The sequence below is a fragment of the Apostichopus japonicus genome, chromosome 12, assembly GCF_037975245.1.
Source record: "Apostichopus japonicus isolate 1M-3 chromosome 12, ASM3797524v1, whole genome shotgun sequence".
NCBI lineage: Eukaryota > Metazoa > Echinodermata > Holothuroidea > Aspidochirotida > Stichopodidae > Apostichopus > Apostichopus japonicus.
Genome location: NC_092572.1, coordinates 21,638,058 through 21,661,585, shown reverse-complemented (window position 1 = coordinate 21,661,585; position 23,528 = coordinate 21,638,058). Strand labels below are relative to the sequence as shown.

At 34.7% G+C, this 23,528-nt stretch overlaps 2 protein-coding genes across 3 annotated transcripts in view; one reads left to right on the top strand and one right to left on the bottom strand.

Moving 5' to 3' along the window:
• Window positions 1-23,528, bottom strand: part of LOC139977853 (fibroblast growth factor receptor-like) — a 67,239-nt gene that overhangs the window by 30,997 nt on the left and 12,714 nt on the right. The window contains exon 13 of the mRNA XM_071987541.1: window positions 23,162-23,276. Coding sequence (XP_071843642.1) covers window positions 23,162-23,276 — 115 coding nt within the window. The remainder of the gene's footprint in view (window positions 1-23,161; window positions 23,277-23,528) is intronic.
• Window positions 4,695-14,441, top strand: LOC139977863 (MAM domain-containing glycosylphosphatidylinositol anchor protein 2-like). Of its 2 annotated transcripts, none has more exons than XM_071987564.1 (13): window positions 4,695-4,841; window positions 6,064-6,357; window positions 7,532-7,813; window positions 8,017-8,331; window positions 9,083-9,397; window positions 10,498-10,596; window positions 10,849-10,876; window positions 11,532-11,647; window positions 11,892-11,943; window positions 12,491-12,543; window positions 12,890-12,935; window positions 13,104-13,223; window positions 13,538-14,441. In XM_071987564.1, the coding sequence occupies exons 1-12, from the start codon at window positions 4,781-4,783 to the stop codon at window positions 13,207-13,209; spliced, it is 1,767 nt and encodes a 588-aa protein (XP_071843665.1). In that variant the 5' UTR covers window positions 4,695-4,780; the 3' UTR covers window positions 13,210-13,223; window positions 13,538-14,441. The 2 variants fall into 2 exon arrangements, with proteins under 2 accessions (XP_071843665.1, XP_071843664.1); XM_071987563.1 differs by having other exon boundaries at window positions 11,520-11,647.

Genomic DNA, 23,528 nt, shown 5'->3' with positions numbered 1-23,528 from the left:
TATATAGATATATATATATATATATATTGGCTGTTGCTGGCATGTAACTAAAACGTAAAGTTGTGATTGGGTTAAATAGTCATGTCTTATACCTGGTGCCTGACGAGTGCTAAATTACGTTTGCTATGTGGGATGACGATTATTTAATATATAGTGCAACTTTGAAACTAAAGGAAATATTGACATTGAAGAGAACTGTTGTACAACAACTCAGTCACAACTACCAGAAAACAAAACATATGTATTATTGAGAGTGTGTTTTAACGTCATTTTTAACAATAAGTAACGTATTGATCAAGTAATCGAGGGCTTGATTGAAAGAGATATTCTTTCTAGGTCAATTGTCACCACTTGTTTAGTATTAATTACTATTGTAGTAAAGAAATAAATAACTTACCGTCATCAGCCACCATGCTATTACTTTCGTTTTCATTGTCAAACTCTCTAAATAAACAATGAGCTTCATAAAGTAATTACTTCAATAAATAAAGCACAATCACTCTGTGGTTAATGCTTGCGTTATAACTGTTCATTAACTATAATCCTCAAACGTTCGTTTACATGAACACTAAGCAGACACGATTATGATATTCATGTGAAGATATAACCGACGGAAATCAGAATGTTCGAGCTCCTAGTCTTGTGTTACATACTAACGACTAGTCTAGTGACCGAAATGTTAATGTTTACTTTGCATTTCTTTTATAGGGACAATCTCAACATTTTTTCATCATGATAGATGTTGTTATTCTATTAAATTCGAGCCTGATATTAGTATTCGCAGCAGAGCTACAGTAGGGTCCATTAGTTGGTCTCTGAGTAAACGGACTTCGAGCCAATTCCCAGTTCAATGTAGCCTAAATAAGCTTGTTTCCCATAATAGCTACAAATAAATTATACACATTCCCATGTAAGCTGTACAGTATCAACTAATAGTATCCTACCCAACAGTCCAACATAATACGGTGAACGAAACTATGTGAGCATATAATCCTAACTTAGTGTTAGCTCACATTGCAACTGGGTAAGAGAATTCGACAAAAGCATTTGTGTTATTCAACTGTAATGAGCTAGCTACTAAAGTGATCAAATAATAGCTAGAGAAGTCTATGTGTAAAATATTTCACAACCAAACTGTTAGCAATCAACGTGTTGCAATTACGGTCACTGTGTAACCATTTTCGGGTATTCTCACCAAACCTCACAATGTTAGGTTTTAGGCATCGTGATGTGTACCATCATGATACAAATATACCATGTATTAATACACTGACAGAAATAAATATTTGACATGAGCAATTTTAACAATGGTAACATTTACTAAAAATAATAACTAGTTGTTAGCATATTTTGAATAAACAATGACTTATATTACGTTTATAATAATAACTGAAGTATTATTCTTACACCGTTGATTATGTTTACAGGGATATCCACGTATACATCGACCATTGGCGGCAGTGGCGTAGGAAGGTACTTTTGAGTGGGGGGGGGGGCTGAAGACTGATGGCCGGCCTGGGGGAGGGGTCTAAGGGGAGGGGGTGTCCCCCTCCCCTTTGGAATATTTTTGCATTTCCAGGTGGCCTCAGATGCAATTTGGTGCAATATAGCACACTTCAACTCCCACTCCATTTTGTAAAGAATTTTGCATTTTCACCTGGCCTTAAATGCAATTTGGTGCTCCAAATGAGATTTTTTTCTCATTTGGAAATGAAAAAGGGGTTTTCTGACTTGCGGAGCGGGGGGGCGGAATGATACTTCCGCCCCCCATATTTTTCACTGGGGGCTGGCGCCCCCCAGCCCCCCCGGTTCCTACGCCCTTGACTAAAGTAATATTCTTAAATCGTTGATGATGTTTACAGGGGTATCCACGAATACTCCCACCCATTGGCGGTGATGTTGCAATATCATGGTATCTGGATGACACCCGTCCATTTGCGTATGCATTATTGATTAAAGATCAGGAACAAGTGGTGATCGTCGATCAAGCAAATCCAACTAAAATAACTGGACAATGTTATGCAGAACTGCTAAGAAATTCACAGGTTACGTTGAGAATATCACATGTGGCACTTAAAATGGTGCACGTTACACACACGAAACGTACTATAGTACTGGAAAGAACGAAGAGCTACAAGTTCAAGTTAATTAAAGTTGAATTTTTTTTTTTGTCAATTAATTTCTCAATAGTTCTATTGAGCTACTTTAACAAAGAACCAAAGTTATTCAGCAAATAACTAAGACCCTCCAGCTGCAATAATTTTTTACGTGATATCAGGCACTTCATCTTTATATCATTACATATTTTAAGTTCCCAGATAGTCCTAAATATGACCGAAATATCACGTGTACCTTGTTAATTCAACTGGAAGTGAGAGGGACTGCTCAGCACAACACTACCAGGATCACCTGTTGTAAATTAAAATAATGTCACACTTTCTCTTGCAAGTGTTCTATTAATCTTTGATTTCATATTTTGTCAAAAACTGGATTATTAGATTAGTTTTTTTTTATACTTCAAGAATTGCTTAATAAGTAATCAATTGAAAACCACTGTATCAGCCATAAGTGCATGCTTAGTTATTCCAAGAATATATTATTATTGCTTAAAACTATTTTACAGTCGATTTTACTTTCATACACCATAAATGTATAAATACCTATACAATAGGTGAAGCAAAGGCGTAAGGTACATTTCTTTCAACATTATGTGTGAGGTACGTATTAACCGGATGTCATCGTTGCCGATGTGTGCTATTTGCTTAGCGTGACCAAATGGAAATTTCCGCTTGGTCGAGGTCGGGCAGAGGTCAATACTGCCCATTTACTAGTTGCCTTTCATATCCACCTCGATTTGCATACTTATGTAATCGATGCACAATTACGTAATCGATGTATACTTGCGTATTTTGTAGTGCACATGCTTCATTCCTCTCCTGGCTCAGAAAGGCGTCGCATGTGTTCCTGTAGCACTGTTCCTTAGTATAAAGCCGCCGTTAACCCCAGAAAGCCGCCGTTAACCCCAGAAAGCCGCCGTTAATCCCTGTAAACCCCTGTACACCGCAGTTTGTCGTGCTGTTGGTTTTGCCCGGTAACGATTTTTTCACCGTGGTCTTGTTCAAACCACGCGTGTGAATAAATGGGCTAAAACATACAACCACCTTGTTCAGCTTCATTGAGCGTCGTCTCGGTGACACCGGAGGAAGCCATAAAGTAATTTGCTTACTAACATAAGAAAGAAGAAGATAGGGACACGGTAATGGCATAGCGCTCCTAGAGAACGAACAATACCTAAAACTGCTGCATCTTTCATTTGCTTTACCCTTAGATCTAGTTTGAGATCTGCCCCCACCCCCCCCCCCCCTTACGGCTCATGTACCTCTCAGCTGATATGAGAATACCCTAATCAAAATAGCGACTTACGATGGTGCAATTATCGATAGATTTACTTTTCTTGGTTTTGTATATTATTTCGGTGATTTTATATGCGAATATATTTTTGAAACAACAGGTTGTTAAAAGGTATGTTGAAATTGAAAAAATATATAAAAATTTGCCTAAAGTGAACTTTCTTACCATGTAAACCTGCAGTTTCCAATGTGAGCACAGGCGTTATAGAAAGTGAATCCTATGACTGCAGTGTGCTGCGTGGAATCAATCTGAAAACCCCTGACTTGGATGTCTGAGACAGGAATAATACTTAATGACAGTCATGATCTTACTGTGGAAGAAATATCCAATTACACTTATTGTGAACGAATACTGCTGAAGAGTCATCGCTCTTACAATGAGAAAGAAATCGGTTGCAGTATTGAAAGTAGTTCGAATCTATGCGGAACATCACCCATTTTACGAGTTTTCTGTAAGACTTCAGACACCCTTCAGCTTTTTCATTCTGCTTTGCTTCTTGAAGTAAATTAGGCTCTTAATTATTAGGATGAACCAAAGTATGAAACTGTTAACGTTATACAACCATAATATCGCCGGATAAAACACGGGTGGGGGAGGGGGTATTTATTCACACTCTCGCTTTTGAAGATGATGTTACGATATCTACTTATATGTCAAATTTCAATGTTTAACACAAAAGTGCGACTTCAATTTGTTCTACAAAATGAGGAGAGGGATATTTGTTCCCTCACATCAAAAAGACATGTCCTACTAATATATAATCTAAATATACCTCAAAATTCAATATCTGTAGTAAAAACTGTTAATGTTTTTGTGGGCAAGGACCCCCTTACATCAGAGTCGGCTTCAAAGTATCCAGGACCACACTTCCTTTCTTATAAAATTTAAAAAAAAAAACATCCTTCATACCTTCAACATCGAGTCTGATCATTTTACAAAGGTTAAAGTCTTACCTTATTCAGTCGGATAGGTCAATCATCTTTTATATCTTGCGCATGACACTGCCCCAAATACGCCGGGTTAAACTTAGACGTAAATATTTAAACAGCTATGGTCAAAAGAAAGAAAAGAGTAACAACGACTGAAATCACGTTTCATTTCTTCACATTTGAACATTATCATCCTTTGTTATATCTCATTGGAGGGTTGCAAGTTGATACTTATCATGAATTAATTATTAAGGTAACAATAAGATAATTAACACTTTCGTTTCTTTTGCCAGTCGGCTTCCTTCGAATTATTAATTACCAAAATAATAACATAACGTCAAGACTGTTGTCGGTAAGACATCTAGCTTTCACTAAACATATTTTCGAGTTCAACACACACACAAAACCTGATAGGAAAGCAGATTAATCACGCAAACGTGATGGCTCTCAGAATTTTTGCTCTCAATCTGTTGTACTTTGCTTTAACGAACGCCACAAAAGGTAAGTTTTGTCTGTCAGAAAAATACTATATAGTTCGAAACTTGGCCAGTAAAGTATTGAAGCGAATGGTAGTTGATTGTTTCTTTTCGGGAAGAGATTTAAATATGTGACAAAGGTCGTATTTTACTGTTAAAGTAGACTGGTGTATTATGTAATGTGTCAGTCTATAATAGTTAAATGAGGAGAGTTGTAATCATATATGTATATGAAAATAGTGTTAACTGAAAATATACATTTTAGAATAGTGTGTATGAAGATAGCATATGACATTTGAGGTGAACACATGTATACCTTCTATATCCAACTATATAGTTAACTTGTGAAACAATTGTTAAAACCACGATCGGATTGACCCTAGATGACCTCTTTACGTCATAATCTTAAATCTCAGAACCGGAGGGAAGTTCTGCTCAGGACCCCTATATCATTCAGTTAATTTCCACATTTGTATACATCAAGGATTATAGAATTATCAGCTAACTGCAGGAAGAATGAGTCACATGAAATAGTTGGTGTGAAGATAGACACATATTCTTTTCGATAATCACAGGATCCTGAACTCTTAGCTCATTAATGTACATTATAGACGAATCATTTAACAATAGTTTATTGTTCTGTTATATAAAGGAATATTAAACTCTTACTATTAATTGCATCGCTAAATTTTCCCCAAATCTCCAGTGAGATTCTCCCAGTCATTCTATGAAATTTCTAAGAGCTTTTCTACTGTATCCATGTTACTCCATGTAAAAAATGGAACGGCCTTTTACCATCAAATCACTTTCAGCGAATTGTAGACTTGTCAATAAGCCTATTAACTGTAGATTAAAGCAGGTGCAAGTTTACCCAAACTACAGAGTATTAAACGTGATCAAACAAATTAAATTCATTCAATCTAATTTCATAATGTTCTTAGTATTTCTTCCCTATATCAGTGTTAATCACTTGAAGAAAGCTAATAGGAAATCTGAAGAAGAATATAATGGACTATTTTTCCTTTTCTTGAACTTGATACACCAGTCATTGAACTTTTATTGGACTTTGGTACATATTAGCAAGGAAGTTATTCCGAGGAAGGGGTAGCTGAAGTTGACAATGAATGTTAATAAAAAAAATTGTTGAAAATACCAACGGAAAATAGGGTAATATTAGCAAATAATATGTAATGTTGTTTTACTAATAACGGAGAATAATGTTTAATCTACATATTTATGTTATACAGGGATATCGACACACACCGTTCTAATTAATAGTGATATTGAAATCGAATGGTATGTGAGAAAACATCAGGTCCGGTCTACGGTTTTGGAAAAAGATGGTGCCCAACTTCTCATCCTCGATCCCAGGAAACAAAGTGACGTAACTAAGGGACAATTTTATGCAGAATTGACAGAAAATTTACGTGTTATGTTGAGAATTTCAAATGTGACCCCAGGGAATGGTGGATTATACTCACACATCACGTACTATGATACTGGAAATGCTGATAAGGGGACTTTCCTTTTGCAAGTTCAAGGTATGTAACATAAGTTTTTTTTCTCGTTTTATTGCCTACCAGTATTATGGTAATAATGTATTGTATCTTGTTGGCTTACAAAATAACTACGTCAAAAGGCTATGTTGATACACGAATGTTTATATAGGTGGAAACATAGTTAAAGTAAACGTAATTCTTGGGTTTGATCTAAACAATTTTTATTTCATGATCTTGATTTTAATAACATAAAACTAACACTGTTTTTTGGAATACTCAGATGTTTTGATACGTTCTAAACTCAAATAATTCTCAGAGATCCAAATAATAATTTTATGTTGGTAGTTGCATTATCGGATACTCTCAAATAAAACACAACACTACTGACGAAATGACAGCAGAACATGTTTTAAAGGTCTAGTAAAAACAAGATGGAAATTTGGGACAAGGTTGAAGCAAACCTCATAAAGGGACACTTTGATTATGAGCACCTTATAACCCAAGCCTTCGTACTTCATGTAATTTACAGTCTTTTGTTGACATTGGCAAGAATGAAACTTGAAATGTGTTAATGTAAATGACTTTTGTTTTGAAGATGATACCTGTTATAACCGTTGAAATTGCACCCAAAAAAAATGATCAATTAGCCAATTAGTATTCGTAAAGAAATCGATCTAAAGGTATCGATAAAGTTAGGATTGTCTTGATAATTGTAAGACTCACATATCCATTTATTCATGACCGATAGAACTAAGTACTTTCTCCGCTTGGCTCTCATGAAAAGGTTAGTTTTATCAGTTAGCTATGTTTTTAATTGATTTTTATTTTTATTGTATTTCAACTCTAGTTTGAGAGGGTAACTTAGTTAGCTAAGGTTAATCTTCCCCAAGAGCCTCTTGAATATTATTGTTATACAAAGAACATAGGTGTTAATTTTGAATGTAAGAACCAACATGTAACCAGATAACAAAAAATGAAAAGATAACTAAACGTAAGCAAGTAAAATGTAGCCCATTAAAAAATAAAATGAGCCCATTGTCTATCTTCGCACGTAGCACCAACTCTTAAAATAGGATTAATAGAGAGAGAAAAACATAGGTAGGTAAATGAATGAGTAAGACGTTACCATCCTGAAGGATATTCTTCAAAGGGGAAACTTTGAAGAATACCTTATTTTGCAAAATGGATAATCAAATTGTCTATAATCTTGAACTAGGTTCACCTGGCTTGTTCAATGTCACCACTGACGTAACTGAAGGCGAGGCCATAACGGCACAGTGCTGTGTAAAAAGTTCCATGGAACCTCGGTTGACGTGGATGGTTGATACAGGAATAGTTCATGATAATACGCACAGTCTTGAAATAGCAACAGTATCTGGATATAGATATTGTGGGCAAATAAAGTTGACGAGCCAGAGAATTCACAATGGCAAGGAAATGATTTGTGAGGTACAGAATGGTTTGAACCTGTCTGCGTCATCTCATCTAAATGTCTTCTGTGAGTAAGTTATAATACTTTCTACAATGCTCATTGAAAACTATACATGCTGTAAAATAAAGATATTATTTAAGTGTGTGATCAAAAAAAACTGTTGGTTTCTTTGTTGATAGAACCACATGTGTTTGTATTTCTTTATTTCTTACATTCCATAGTTGTTAACATGATGTATATTTCTTTTGTGTTTTATAAATGACTGACAGACCAACCAACCATCAATATTTCTGTAAAAGGAACTGACACGTGTACTAAAAGGAGTTGCACCTTCGAGGAGTTTGCTAACATAACATTGCTGTGTTCAACGGATGGTAACCCTAAGCCAAACGTTACATTAACGCGAATCGTTAAGCCGGGAGAGTTTGACAAACGGAAAACGTATTTCACAGAAAAATGGTCAACATTAAAGAGTTTTTTTCTTTTCGATAACTTTACAAGGATGCTATATGGCAGGTATAGATGTGAAGTAAACAATGGCATCGGTGATATCGTCTTTGATGCAGTGCTATTAAACGTCACGTGTGAGTATTTGTGATGACATAAAAGCCAGATAGACTTTTTTTCTGCTCCTAACACAGACAAAGTTTGAAAAATATTTGACTTTACTCCTTAAGTTGACAGTTCAAAATGATCAGACTGACACAAAGACAAAATGTTATTGTTTCAATCATCGAGAGTGTAAATTGTGATCTAGTACAGCTTTTTATGACTATAGGAACAACTCATATATGTAACTTCCTCTTCCGCGTGAAACCTAATGTTTATTGATTACTCATTTTAAATAGGTCCTTCAAAAGAGTATTAAGCTGTTACTATGGCATATGAATTATTAGTAAAGATGTGTTACATCGTTGATATTCTGAAACAAGTAACGAGTGTTGAATTATCATTCTTCTTCGGTTATGACTAGTTATCGTGATGTAAGTCTCGCTAAGAAGGTTAGCATGGTTTTTATATAAAAAAAAAGATATGTGTATATTAAAAACAATATGGTTACATATAGAAATTACATATTAATATTAGGTATAAAATGAACCATTAGATGCGATAATACGTCACATGTTACAAGCTTAAAATTTGATTGACAGTTTGAAGCAGATGGCTGACAAAAGAACATGCATGAACGAATTGCCACATAATATTTCACCGAAAGCAGTAAAGTACTTTTCTTTGTTACTAGGAAGGTGTAATCCCTCAGTGGTGACTACATTGAGACTAAATTCCATTTCATTACTGGCCATACTGTACATAAGATGTTTCGTTTCTCCACAGTTGCAGCAACAGTCAATATCGTTGTCTCGCCTACTCCGGATACCGTCACACCGCATGGTAACTTTACTGTGGAGTGCGAGGCGTATTCAAATCCATTCCCGACAATTTCACTGCAAAAGAAAATTCATGAAGAATGGATTACTTTACGTAACTCAGTATCTCCACAAACCAAGCGAAGATTGAGATACCAAGCAGTTTGGACATTATCTTATGACGAGGTCTACAATGACTACATGGGCATGTATAGATGCATGGCGGATAATGGGATAGGTCGACCCGCACAATCAAATACAACCGTCTTGTATGCGGGGCAAGGTAAGTTTAGTAAAGCATCGTGTGAACTCCACTGATCACAAACACGCACTAGTAATGCGGTTACCACTGCAGTTCCAAAAACGCATATGCGCTTTCAATGTACACAAAGCATATCATTAACTATTACCATGCATCCTGCGACTAAATAGTGAAGGAGTGAAGGAATCCCCTGTTATAGGTATCAACAATACGTCAATATTGCCATGCTTATTAGTTTATATCCCCCTCAATTTATATAACATTTTTCACAGAACTAAATGTAAATCGTTAATAGCTTTCAAAACGTTAATGGCCATTTTTCATATTAACCAATCTTTGTCAATATATGGTGGTGTCCCTAAGTCAAATGCTTTCAAACATTTGTTTTGTCTGAACATCTCGGTGGATTTGTATCCTTGCGATCCTTGAGCTGTACTTCTAAAGGTTAATATCATGTATAAGAAATTTATCGAAATGCGTTACCTTAGCTTCTTCATATTTGGTTTCAAATTTGTTTAGAATGAGACGATTTATGCTACCTTAGCATTCTATATATTACTTATTATAAGTCACTTATTGATGGTGTAGAGTGTGATCAATGCCGTGTAAATTCCGTACTTTATAAACAATAACAGGATTTGAATCTAAGAGAAGCTCGGAATTAACGGGTACCAGTACAGATTTAAAAGTTATCTAATTTTATGTGAGTGTTAGGTGTAGGCAGTCGGTAAGTTACCAGCAACATTTCGAGATACCATTTGCATATATACCGACGATGCCATATATATATATATATATATATATATATATATATATATATACGCCCATATAAATATATATATGTATGTATATGTGTGTGACATTTATATATATGTAACATATAGAAATAAGATATAGGATCATTATTTCACATATAAGGAGGAACGTATAAGAAAATGTATCGGACTTTTATGTCCCATTGGTACCTTCGTCGATAAATCTTCGCAGTGGAAAGAAAAGTACAACATATGACACACAATGGTTTTGCTTCATTCAATGAAGATCAGTTTTTAGGAGAATCGTTTAAGGTACTCCTTATTTTGTCTTTCGTCAACCCCTTAGACTTTACTTCTCTCTCACAGATGTGGACGAATCGAGCCCAGTTTCACGGAAACCAGTTTTGATTTGTGTTATTCTCTTCGTCGTGTTGGGTATTTCATTCCTGACTTTCTTTTACAATCGTAAGTTATATTTATAATAATGTACTTCTTGGTGTATAATGTAAGAATAAATCATCTGTTTATCTATTGTAATTGATGGTAAAAAATTACCAAATTAAAAATTAAAAACTTTAAAACGCCGAGTTTTGTATTAATGGACGATAGAATTGAACTAAAAATGCATTTTTCTTAAATTGTTTAATTAATGATTATAACATGAACTATGTGATTTTTAATCAAATTCATTTTCTTTCATTCTACTATGATGTGCAGGAAGGCAAATTACAAAGTTATCGAGACGGTAAGACACAAACAATTAAAGAAGATACGAATCAAAACATACCTTTACCTCATCAAAACGGTTATGTTGTATAATCCCAGTCCTTGCCTCCATTGCTCTAAATATTGTGTGATTTAAACATGTTTGTAGGTGTTACAACATTTGATTTTATGTTTGTTCATGTGTAGTTTGTTCTCACTTCAATCAACAGTCTATAGTTGCTAATAAATTTGCCAATTTTAGAAAACAACAATGCAGTATTTATATAGCAAGCTCTCTTTTTAAGAAACACAACAAAAAAGGACATAAAGCAGACATTAAAGACTTAAATATGAATGGCTGAATCATGCTATTGTCAGGCTTGTTCTTCAGTCTTTTTGAAATGTGAATAAACAATAACACCTTTTTCTCCTATCTCTTACATGTATTGGTGTATAAAATTGAAATTCGATAGGTTTTGTTGACTCTTAACAGAGGGAATGAAATTATTCTAATTATGCATTCAAAGTTGAATCAATTCACATTTGACAAATTAATTTATCTACAATAATCATTCACTTTTTTAGATTTTGGGAAATAAAAGCCATTTAAATACCATACTTCTATCAACACAACCTTCATATATCGAGTACATATCTTTAATTGTATTATTGTTTACTTTGAGATACTCGAGAAGATTGCATCCCAGGTTTGATACAGTGGACTTTCCAGATGTAGTGAGAGCAAATCATGCTCTAGATGTGAAAAACATAATGTTACATAGGGACCTTCCTGCTAACCCGTGTAAAGAAGGTATGTTAATTCGATGATGCATATGCAGAGTTAGTCACATAGTGATGTGTTGCGTACAATGAAAGATATATCCAAAAAGTTGTGAAAAAACGTTTGATTTGATTACGAATGAATGTAACGTCCACTTTAAAAACAGGTTAAGTGTGAAGTTGTTCAGCATTGGCTCAGAATCGACGAAATGTTAAGGAGCTGGTATTTATAATTGAATAGTTCTATGTTAACAGTTTTTTATTCTGCTTTGTAGGTAACGTCGATTCGGAAAGACCCGTAGTTTATGACCACTGCTACGAACAATGGTAACTACACACATGAATATGTCGTTTATTTTGCGATCAAGCCATCGAAACATTTAACTTAGAATTTGATGTCAAATTGTTACCATAATTTGAAATACTGCTAATTGAGTTGAAGAAAGAGATCTTTCAGTCTGTTTGATCCTTCAAATAGGGCAAATTTCTACGAAGGAATGTAACATAATTGAATATGTTTACACCATATAGCGTTTCGCCAGAAGATGTTCGTTTACTATAGTCTATATGAGTATATCATAATGCATTGTTGCGATTTGTTTTCAAAAATGGCTCAAGTTAGGTCATTATACCTGTATTATTGTAAACGTTCAGTTTTGTTGCAGATCGATATCGCCACTTAAATATGTTTCACCCATTCACCTTTATTTGAAAAAAGTCTTAGAGTCTAAGAACAATAGTCTCTAGCATTCAAATTGATATATTCTTCACCTTTCATCATTTATATGTGCAAAAGACTATATAGTTGAGAATATCATTTTATAACCTTTGAATACTATTTTCATATTATTATGATATGAATTTGAATTTGAAGTTTGGGAGGGAACTCCGGTCGGAAGCTGTCCGTTTCTTACCAAGATCCACAGGGTAAGAGGTTTATCATATATTCTCTTTCATTATATATCTCATGAACAGGAAGAAATATAGAGGTAAATTGAGGTTGCTTAAACTGCCAAAAAAAAGCGTTTTATTTTATTTTTTCGGAAGTGACAAGTTACCATTGTTCTTAAATTATTATTTTTCTCTTAGAATTAAGCAACCAAACTTAAAATTTCTTTTCGATGACATTCTGGGTACTTATCGGAGATTTAAGGAGAAGCTAATGACAACAAAAAATCATGTGACTTCAAAACTTGATTTGATTAACAGCTTCGTGAATATTTAATTTGCAATATCAAGTATTAACATGAATAATTTACATTACTTTCATTAGATGATTTTGCAGATGGCCCAGAGCTAGATATAAATGGATATGCAAGGTAAGTAATATGGTAATTACAAAGTTATGTAATAATCAGCTGTGCGTAGTTTCAATGATCGTAAAGTCAGATCCTCCTGGAAACGACATCCGGAAACAAATGTTTTACCTCTGCCTCGAATGTAACACTACCAATAAAAACATATATTATATTGTATATTCATTTCAGATTAAGTCCGGAAACAGCCTCTATTTGTGAACGTGACGATGCAAACCACCAGGTCGCCAATATTTACATTGACGATCGAGCTCCAGAATGTGCTTATAGTGATTAAATTCGCATTATTTCGTGAGTAACGAAAAACTTCAATAAAAGACTTTTAAAAAACCTGTCCCGGGGATTTTAATCATAGATGAATTCTTCAGCACGTTTATGCTCTAAAATATAAACATGGAAGTAGGAATGGACTTCCTGTTTTCATAAAAAGAAATCACAAATTTTGCAGTTACGTAATTATCAGGCAATCGTCATAATTATATTTTACTAAATATATTTTCTGAGCACTATATAGTCATGGTAGTTGTGTGTCAACAAAAAGCAAAAAGTTATCACAAAACGTTGACCTGAGAATTAATTTCCTTTATTTTCATCCTCTTACCAAGATAAAGAGAGAGAGAGTAGGAGGAGGAGGAGAAGGAGGAGGAGGAGGAAAAGAAAGAGAGATGAAAGATAATGGAGACATGAACACCACTCAATGTTGAAGAAACGTAGATAACAAAGCTTGGTACTAAACAAGCTAAAGCAAACATAACGCAATAAATATTTCAGTGCCGCCTTTTTTCTTGATTCTTAAAAAGTATATCATCAAAACAGTTTGTACTTTGCCTCTTTGTTTATTACTTTCACCACCTTCTACTTGTTGAATACGTTGAAATTGTAAAGCTAGACCTATACGGAGTTCTGATTTGTTAATTCTTGTAATAAGTATTAATGAATATTATTAAATATTAGCATTATTTTAGTAGGATTTTATAGTAGCAAACCCTGTAAAGTAGTGCAATTTCACTATCCGAAGTTAGAAAGAAACTAACTCCCTCCTTTTGGGGTAATGGCACTGCTACTGACATAAAGAATAATTATAGCAGAAAATGAAGGTAGATTACTTGGTTTAATCATCTTTGAACGGGAATTAAAATAATAATAATAAATTAATAATAATAAAAAGGTAGATTTATTGACTAACTTGATCATCACATACTTTGTATTTAAAAAGTAAACATACTGCGGTCTCTCACATAGGTTTATGTCAACAGGTAATTTCCTTTGTATAAGGCAGTATTTTTTTGTGATGTGACATGTTACATACTAACACACACACTCGTTTGAGTAATTGTTGTTATGTGGGTTCCATGGATTCATTGATTATATGATGTAATTACACGAAATGCATATTACAATAAATATATGCGTTGTTAGAATATATATTTACAATTAATAGGAATACAATCAAAAGATGTGCATATAACCTTAGTCCCGAACAATTAAAAGCGGAGGCTATGAATAATAGAGGGCGCAAATGCAAACACGATAAGGTTTGCTTATGTAGTTGGATTTAAGCACATTCTTCTGTTTTACTGTACATATCCTCTGAACCAAAGCCTGTCTCTATCGTTTATGTATAGCATAATATTTCATTGTGTAACAATTTCAGTCAGTATAAAAGCTACAGCTTAGTTCTAATATGTAAATAGCCCAGTGCTAAGATGGCTATAGCCTAGTGTTAAGATGGCTCTCAGCTCCTTGTATATTGTCACACAGTGAACGATTACTAGCATCTCCCTTTGTGTAAGTATTCTACGCTTGTGTATACTCTACGGTTTCTGGTATAAATTGTATAAAGTTGGTTCTTTGGAGAGTGGGAGGGGTGGAGCCGCCCTTTACGTGTTACTGTTAATTAAACTTCATTTAAGTCATCAACTTTCTGATGCATTGTACAGCAATGACCATATGTTATATCACAAAATGTCACATCTTTTAATCCACCATTGTGAACAGTGTAAACAACTGCGATTCATGTTTCTCTGTTTTTACCAACTTAAACGGCATGGATGTGATGCTCTGTGCAGAGTATAGGAACAATCACATTTCTACCATACAGCTGCATATGTATGACATTCTATACTGTACAGTACCCTACCGCAAAAACTAAGATAGTTGAGATTATACCGGACAAAATACTCGGAGGAGGTGGGGTGGGGGTGGAATACTTCATCCATCTGTCACACAGGAATAACAATCACAAAAGTCACGGTAATCATCTCAAGATGTTGTTCGTTTCCTTTTTATCTTTATAAAGGAAAGACGGTGATTTTTGGTCACATGCATGTTCCTTGTTTCTAAACTCTTTAAAAGGAGTGAAAAGGTGGTTGACGATGATTGCTTAGCATAGCAGCTGATGTGATAGTGCAACACTGTTTTACAGAACATGAGTGCAGTTGGTGCAACGATAAATATAATTAAACGTGCACGCACTGGTCGTCGAAAGTGCTCGTTGATGGTATACGTTGTAGGAGATTTCATAGCTTTGGTGTAAGGAACAGCCTCGGCTCCTTTACACTCGTATCCAATGGCATATGGATCATCGTGCTTTAAGCAAATGTCATTCAGGGATGACATCCACAGTTAAGGATATCTACTGACAGTCGATATAAATTACAACTTCCAAGACAGTCCCCGTTGCCATTTTTTATGATACCGTCGTTGCATGTAATTTTAATAAACAAAGCACTCTTTAACGTGTTGTTTATTATTTAGAAAAAATTTAGCAAAGCATGCACACATACATTAAGGTCGAAAAATTGTTCTATATATTAATGCACATTACAATACACATACACATACATATAACGTTACAATGAATATGTTAATTCTATGTGTAAAGTCCATTTATGATCCCGGAAGCAAGGATTGTGTGTTTTTAAAATTTTGAAAGCAATTTTCTTGCACACCGAGGTTACAATATATCTTTTACTTTCGAGACATGTCTTTTATGAACGTCCCAAAGAGAGACAGAGTTAATATGTTAGTGAAATTCTTATATTATCTATGAAGTTGGGTGTTATTAAGAGTTGTTAAGTTTTCTCCGTGATTGTAAATGCAGTTAAAAAAGCACTATATTGTAAGTTTAGAAAGAGTAATGACCCCAGTCCATCACAAAAGCAATCATTCTCAAAAAAAGCTGACTAGAGACTCAAGAGGCAGTAGCAGGTCTATGTATAGACAAGGTTATACATTAAAGGATGTCGCAATGTTCGATATCTTGTCTGTAAGGTTTTACTTCACGAAACTTTAGGTAAATTTATATTTTCTTCATATATATATTAATAGACTAACAGGAACCACGGCCTTCCATATGTTTATTTAGTTTCCATTGGCTGCTTGAAGTATACAATCTGAAATATTTATGTCATGACTGATATCATGAACAAGAAGAAAACACGATGCGTGCTTGTATTTTAAATGTTTAAATATGATTGCACACGGAATATACAGCGCCAATCAGTGACGACTTTGAATTAGAATGGCAAAGGAATGCTGTACACTGGATTGAGTCAACATGATACCTGAGAAAGATGGAGAACCGCTGATACTCTTAGACTAGATCCAGCAAAGTCAACTGAAATGACCTAAGGACAGTATCATACCAAACTAAGAAGTACTTTACACGTGTTAACAATCTCAAATGTAACACTAGAAATGGTGGAACATATTCATACATCACTTACTATAGTACAGGGAATGCTAATCTACGGAACTTTTTGCTTCAAGTTCAAGGTAACATGAAATGAAGAATTGCAGAGACTCATTGGTGATGTTCTTTCCAGCATATTTAATGTTTCTCTACTTGTCGACTGAAATTTAATTGCTACGTTGAACCCTGATATACTCTTATCGATAGTCTGGTATTTTTTTTACAAACTGATGCCTTATCACCTAGGTGATGAAAGACATGTAAGAGACACATTCGAACTCTTTACCGAGAATGCGACTACAGAAAGAAATCCATGGAGAATGGACTACTATGGATAATGTCCATGTTTCTACAACTAATCTGTTTTTGGAAGGCATTTTCATTTTACTTCCAAGCATTACTTAATTTGAATAATATTGGTGTTTTCGGGCACTTCTACAGTTATAACCTTTCTCCTCGGGTAATAATTCACTACACTTTAAATTCCAAAGATTGAGAATTCTACGATGATCTCTCTTTAGAGAAGTAAAAGTAATGTTACATACAGGTACAAACTGATGAAAATTACGTTCACATCTTGAGTTCTTCAGGTAATGGGTGTTTTTTCAGCCTTTTACCATATTTCTAAATTAGTGTTTAGTAGCCTTTTAAAATATACTTCCAAAAAGAGGCGAACCTCTTGTTAAGGTAACACATTCAAGATAACGAGGTACAAGGAGTTACCAACACAAACTCAGAAACCTTGCACTATACTCTTTGTAACAGATATTTTATGTCCCCTATTCCCTAGAGTTTAACATTCAAAATGAAAATGCTGTTCTTACCCTGTTTCCAAACCGTGCCTGTATACTCATCAAATATAAAGACAATTAGCTCAATACACTCTTCTCTGTCTGAACAGGAAATAAGAGCAGGATTCGTCTTTTGGTATCGTCAAAAAGAGTTAATATTTTCTCGATATATGTATTTCGAATCATTATAGTTGTTTCATGTTTGCTATTCTGAAGGATTAAGCTTTACTAATTACTGGGTATATTTTTTAACATAATGGAAGGAAATTGAGTTAAATCACTTTCGTCTCAAATTTTAAAGAAACGACAAGAACTGGCGATGAATGGAAATGCTTTTTTTGACTCATAACTGATCTTTCCGAAGATGAAACAATTGTGAAAACATTTGGAGTCATTGAAATTTCTTTTGGTGAAAACTGGTGTCGACTATTTATATAATTCAAATCGTAATGAGATGGAAAGTCAAGAACAGTGAAAAAACTTTCTGCCTCCACCGGGGTTCGAACCTGGGCCTCCGGCTTTATATACGGACACCCTAAACACTAGCTTATGGACGCTGATTGTATGTCCAGAGGTTTGAAACCGATAAGGAGGACGTAATACCACTGTAGGCGTTTGTCACCTGTATCGAACAATACTAGTTCTGTTTTTGGTCACATATTTGCCTTACTCTAGAGATGCTACATGATTCTAACTAACTCGAAATCATTTGTGATTCCTAAAGCCGGATCTCGAAAGAGATACTTTGAACAGACTTTAAATAAATAAAGAACAATACACCAGAAACATTCCACGTACCTCACGACCGGTTTCGTCCTTTTGGGAGTCAACAGGCAAAGGTATATAGGAATCGAACCCCGGATCTTGTGCCACAGACCGAAGTCCGTACCACTCGACCACAGTGATTCTACTGGTGTGTGGATGTGTATAATTTGGCTTTGTATAACTGTCATTATTACCCAAGTGTTATGATTGTACAGAGTGCACCCCTGGTGCTTTGAATCTGACAATTTACACAGAATAATCACTCTTTATAGGCAAGCCAAGCCGTAAAAAGAAATGAATGTGTAGCAAGTGGTATGACTGATATATAGTAAATAAATAAAGAACAACACACCAGAAAAATTCCACTTCACGACCGGTTTCGTCCTTTTGGGACTCATCATGCGAAGGTATATAGGAATCGAACACCGGATCTTGTGCCACAGACCAAAGTCCGTACCAGTCGACCGCAGTGATTCTACTGGTTTGTGAATGCGTTTAAACTTGCTATGTATAACTGTCAATGAGGGCGTATTACCTAAGTGTTATGATTGTACAGAGTGCACTCCTGGTGCCTTTGAATCTGACAACTTACACAAGATAACCACTCTTATAGGCAAGCCCAGCAGTAAATAAGAAATGAATGTGTGTGTGTATGGGGTATAAGGTGGGGGGTAATTGGCACCAGATACTATACTGTTTGGGCTCTGACTTGATTCCTAGAACACGTTAACTGTATTATTTTACAGGTATGAAGCTATGTCACTCTGCTGGAAATTGGATAAATAATCTTTCTTAAGCCTCAACGAACTTAGTAAGCTCTTACAAGAAACTAACGATATGAAACTGAAGTGGCAACAACCAATCAACTGCCGTGTGTTGGAAGAAATATGTACGAGTCTTAGAGTTAGAAATACTCCCATGATACGGCAGATCATGCTAGAACGAAGTATTAAACAAATATTGTTTTCTTGTTGTAGTATAAACTTTCATACAAGGAACCTATGAGAGAATCAGTAAGGAATCAGTTTATGAGAGACGATTGAAAATGGTATTAGGTTCTATGAACATTCAATACCTACATAACCTGTAAACTAATTATCAGCGAAGATATCAACGGCAATTATTCGGAAGGGAAACTATCCCGCCACTTCCCATGATAATTGTGTTTAATTTGTTTTCAAAGCATGTACATGGGGAACCTATACAGCGGGTCAAAAACGTCCTACTACGTTACAATCTAATATGCTGATTAACATTTACTGTGGTCAGATAGAGATATGATATACTTGGCGATGATTACTATTGGATGTGGGAAATAGTTTGACTTCAGAAGCCCTTGCTCCTACCTCCTCATTAATTTGCTAAGACTAAAAGAAGGAAAAGATGGCCGCTGTTGTCATGTATGACGAGAGGGTTCAGGGAATACAGTGGTCTGGCCCTCGCAAAGATTACGGGGTCCCGAGGAAATAAAGAACAACATAAGAAAGATGACAAGGAATCCTATGACGTAATTGTAACCTGGTCTGGTAATTATATATGGAGGCTTACACTGTGATACGTGTTTGACTTAACTACGAGGTCAATATATGCATTACACGATTGTGTTGTAATATATTCATCTTTAAACAAAATTGCACAATGATGTACAAGAAAAGGCGCACACAGAAATTTATTCGTTAATTCAACCTTTATATTACTTTAGCTTTGAATATCATCTAAGCTTGATGAATGGAAGAAAAATAGTGCTCCTGTTAACAGAAAATGAGGGTAAAGTTACGGTAGCCACCAAAATGTTATACAATGTACACGAAAGAGAACGTATAGAGGTGTGTAATAAAAAAGTATCTTACTGTTTATAATAATTAAAGACTGAGTTTAACTGACATTTTGGCATCCATGGAATGGATAAATTACAACACTAGCTGTAACAAGAAAATATGAAGTAAACATTTATCGAATAAGAAACCTATGAGTTAATGTGTAACTTATATATAGAGGAATTTAGTAGTGTGGTTAGCACAGTAGGGTTGTTTCGTTCCATAACTTTCAATTGACTGACTCTGTTAATGTTGTCTATAGTTATATGAATATTTCAGAAACTTTTGAAGTTTTTTATACCAAGAGAATGAAGAAAGGGTATTTTCATATAACCATTGAAAGATCAAAGTTGCATGTGTTGTTATACAGTCTTTCAACTTTACGCTCAACATATAAAGTATACTAATAATGATATATTACAGAGAAAACACCAATTGGTACCAATGAGAAAATCCGGGTCTACTATCCTGCATGATAACTATCTAATTGCGGAGGTAAACCCTGCTGTAGTCAATAATGACTGCCGATCAGAACATATGCGACACCCAGTTCTACTCTACAGGTGCTGGTCAATAATGGATGACGATCAGAACATATGCGACACCCTGTTATACTCTACAGCATGGCACATGTGGTCTGCTTAGGTAGGTCCTGTGACTTCAGGGAAATCTTGAAGTTTCTTAGCGGTTACCAATCGCCAGTATTAGAATCTAGGCACACTCAGTTCACATTCCAGCATGGTAGATTCGTTCTGCATTGGTAGGTTAAGCGGTATCAGGGGCTCTCATAGGTAAATAAGTCGTAGGTATCGGTATCTCATAAGAACTGTCCGCGATTAATTTTTCAAATATCTGTTTAGGGAAAATGCGTGGACTTATGCAAGACACTTTCAACAAATAAATGCTAAATATATATTTAACGTTGCCTGAACTGACCTTCTTTACATTAAAGGTACAATCAAATCAAGATCAATCATAAATAAGTTAGATATGAATATTTCTGTGAATCTCAACACAACAGGAAAGAGAGCCCATACCAAGCGTATTCAACAGTGTGTCTTAGAATACATTATGTCGTTGTTACACCGTCTGACATACCAAAGATATTTAAAATAGATATCAAGTAAAAGGAAATCATATGAAGCCACTTTAAGCTGGTAATATGAGACAGCTGTATAACTACAACTATCGATTTTATTATACACTGTCCAAGGTTAAGCTACATATTCAGTTACATCGTTATCCCTGCATGTGACTTAGCACATCGTAATGGTCGACATAGGACCTTTATTGTGAATAAAATGCCGCTTTACTTCATGTGGTATAACTGTGGCAGTTTTCTTTGTCAAACCATAACATTTTATGAATTCTATTACGCGTTTCTATATTGGGTTAGTTGTCCGAATGCTTTAACTCGGTTGTTATCGATACCAATAAACTAAACCTCACTAAATATTGTCTTTTCGATTCCATTTCCTACCCATGGATTCTAATTTGACAGTGGAGATGACTAACATGATGCAATTAAGGATCGCTGAATATAGGCGGATTAGGATAGAGTTTATGAACTACTGCTTAAACTACCTTTAACAGCTTGGTAAGACTTCTTATCTTAAGTTTCAAATCGGGATAGAATTTTATTCATTGTGCATGTGTATCAACGATGTTGATACCACCTACGGCAACTTAATGATGATTGATATCTGTTCTAAAGATGAGTAATATATTACTTACAGCTACGAATGTTCCCCTCAGATGATGAATGGAAGGTCGAAGAGATGAGTTATGCTTCCAGCAATCAAACAAGATTTTATCTCTGCAGATGATTAAGAAATCAAATCAAATAGTGAATCAGTACATGCAATGTACTATTTTATATGTTTCAATATACATATGAAGTACAAGAAGTTTTATACTAATAAACACATTTAATAAGTTTTACTTTCATGATTACTGTCTTGTAAGGTTTCCCACTAGAAATCGTGAGGCTATTATTTGGTTAAAATAAAGGACTCTTTCAACGATTTACATATCAATAAGTATTACATTGCTCTAATTAAAGTGAATATGGAAACACCAATTTGCATGAAATTACCTGAAACAAATAATTCAGCCCTCCATGAAACACTAAATTCATTTATGGTAACCTAAGTAGACTTAAGTATACATAAATACTCCACAATTACTCTATCATATTACAAAATTTTAAATCCAACTACAAAAATCGCATACACTGTGAGATAGTTGCACAACCTACAACAATTGTTGAAAAATACAGAATTAATTACACACCGACTTCAACTAATATTGATGCGGTTACTTCGACACTCATAGAATGAAAAGGTAATTTAAAGATTGACTTCTTACTTTATCTGCCAGTACTTCTCCGGCCAGGGTACTGATGGCGTGATCGCCTCTTCGTCAAACCTAACTTCCTTGTCCACAGGAAACGGTGGGTTTCCTAAGAGATGTGCGAGTGTAGAAATATCGAAACTAGTATATGTATATGAATATCCAACTTGTGTATGGAGGGAGCACCAAGGCTATCACGTCTTTCAAACACTTGTACACCTGTGTGTTTGTCATAACTATTGTCAAATTCAATCCTTGCCTTCTTGCATTCACTCTACTTATACTCGATACTACCAATTGTTATAAATGCAGTAACTAATTTCAGACAACATATTCTTACATTATGCTCATGTCTCTGCTTCTAATAAAATAACCTTAAATAAAGATAAGAGCAGTAATGTAACTTTCCGTCACCAAAAAAGGAAAATGTGCAATATTATAATTTGGTACTGGATTGCGTTCGACGGTATTTCATGTACAATATATCTAGGTGTCTATAGATAATTATAATAAGTTGATTTTCTTTATAGAATATTTACATGTTTCTTCCGCGTTAAAATTACTGTTAATATTTGACCAAATCCACTTGACTCAGAATTAAGTGAAACTCAAAAACTTGAGTAATCTGTGATGTACTTATTTTATTGGGGATAAATATAGTCAATCAAATTCAGTTTACTAATCAAATGTGAAACATGAAACTATTTTATTGATAACTGCTGTAGTTTTCTGTTATAATAAGCAACGCAAATTTTTATTGAACACTTTATTATTTGCTACAAGGATTTCGTTATTATTAAATTTCTTTACCAGCTGCCATAATCTCCCATATTACTACTGCTGTAGACCACACGTCACTGGTTTCTGTATAATGATTCAACAGTAACATTTCAGGTGGAAATTGGTTCAAAGTTACCGTAGCAATCTGAAAAAGAAAAAGGAGATTACAACAAATAAAAGTTATTTATTGTATTAATATGTTAATGTTACATTCAGGTTATACTAATCCAGAATTGTACACTTGGGTAAATAAAATCACAACTGTTTTTTTGTTTTCTAAGTCGAAATGATGGTAAGTTACGTTGAAAAATTATGCAACTGGGCTATGGGATGTCATTAAATATAGAGAGGTTTTGATTAAGATTAAACAGTTATTTGGATATGGAGTATTCTTAAC

Coding starts and splice junctions, on each gene's coding strand:
- LOC139977863 (XM_071987563.1), top strand. CDS start 4,781: ATGGCTCTCAGAATTTTTGCTCTCAATCTGTTGTACTTTGCTTTAACG. Junction 9,398..10,497: donor CGTCTTGTATGCGGGGCAAG/GTAAGTTTAGTA, acceptor TCTCTCTCACAG/ATGTGGACGAATCGAGCCCA. Junction 11,648..11,891: donor TGCTAACCCGTGTAAAGAAG/GTATGTTAATTC, acceptor TCTGCTTTGTAG/GTAACGTCGATTCGGAAAGA.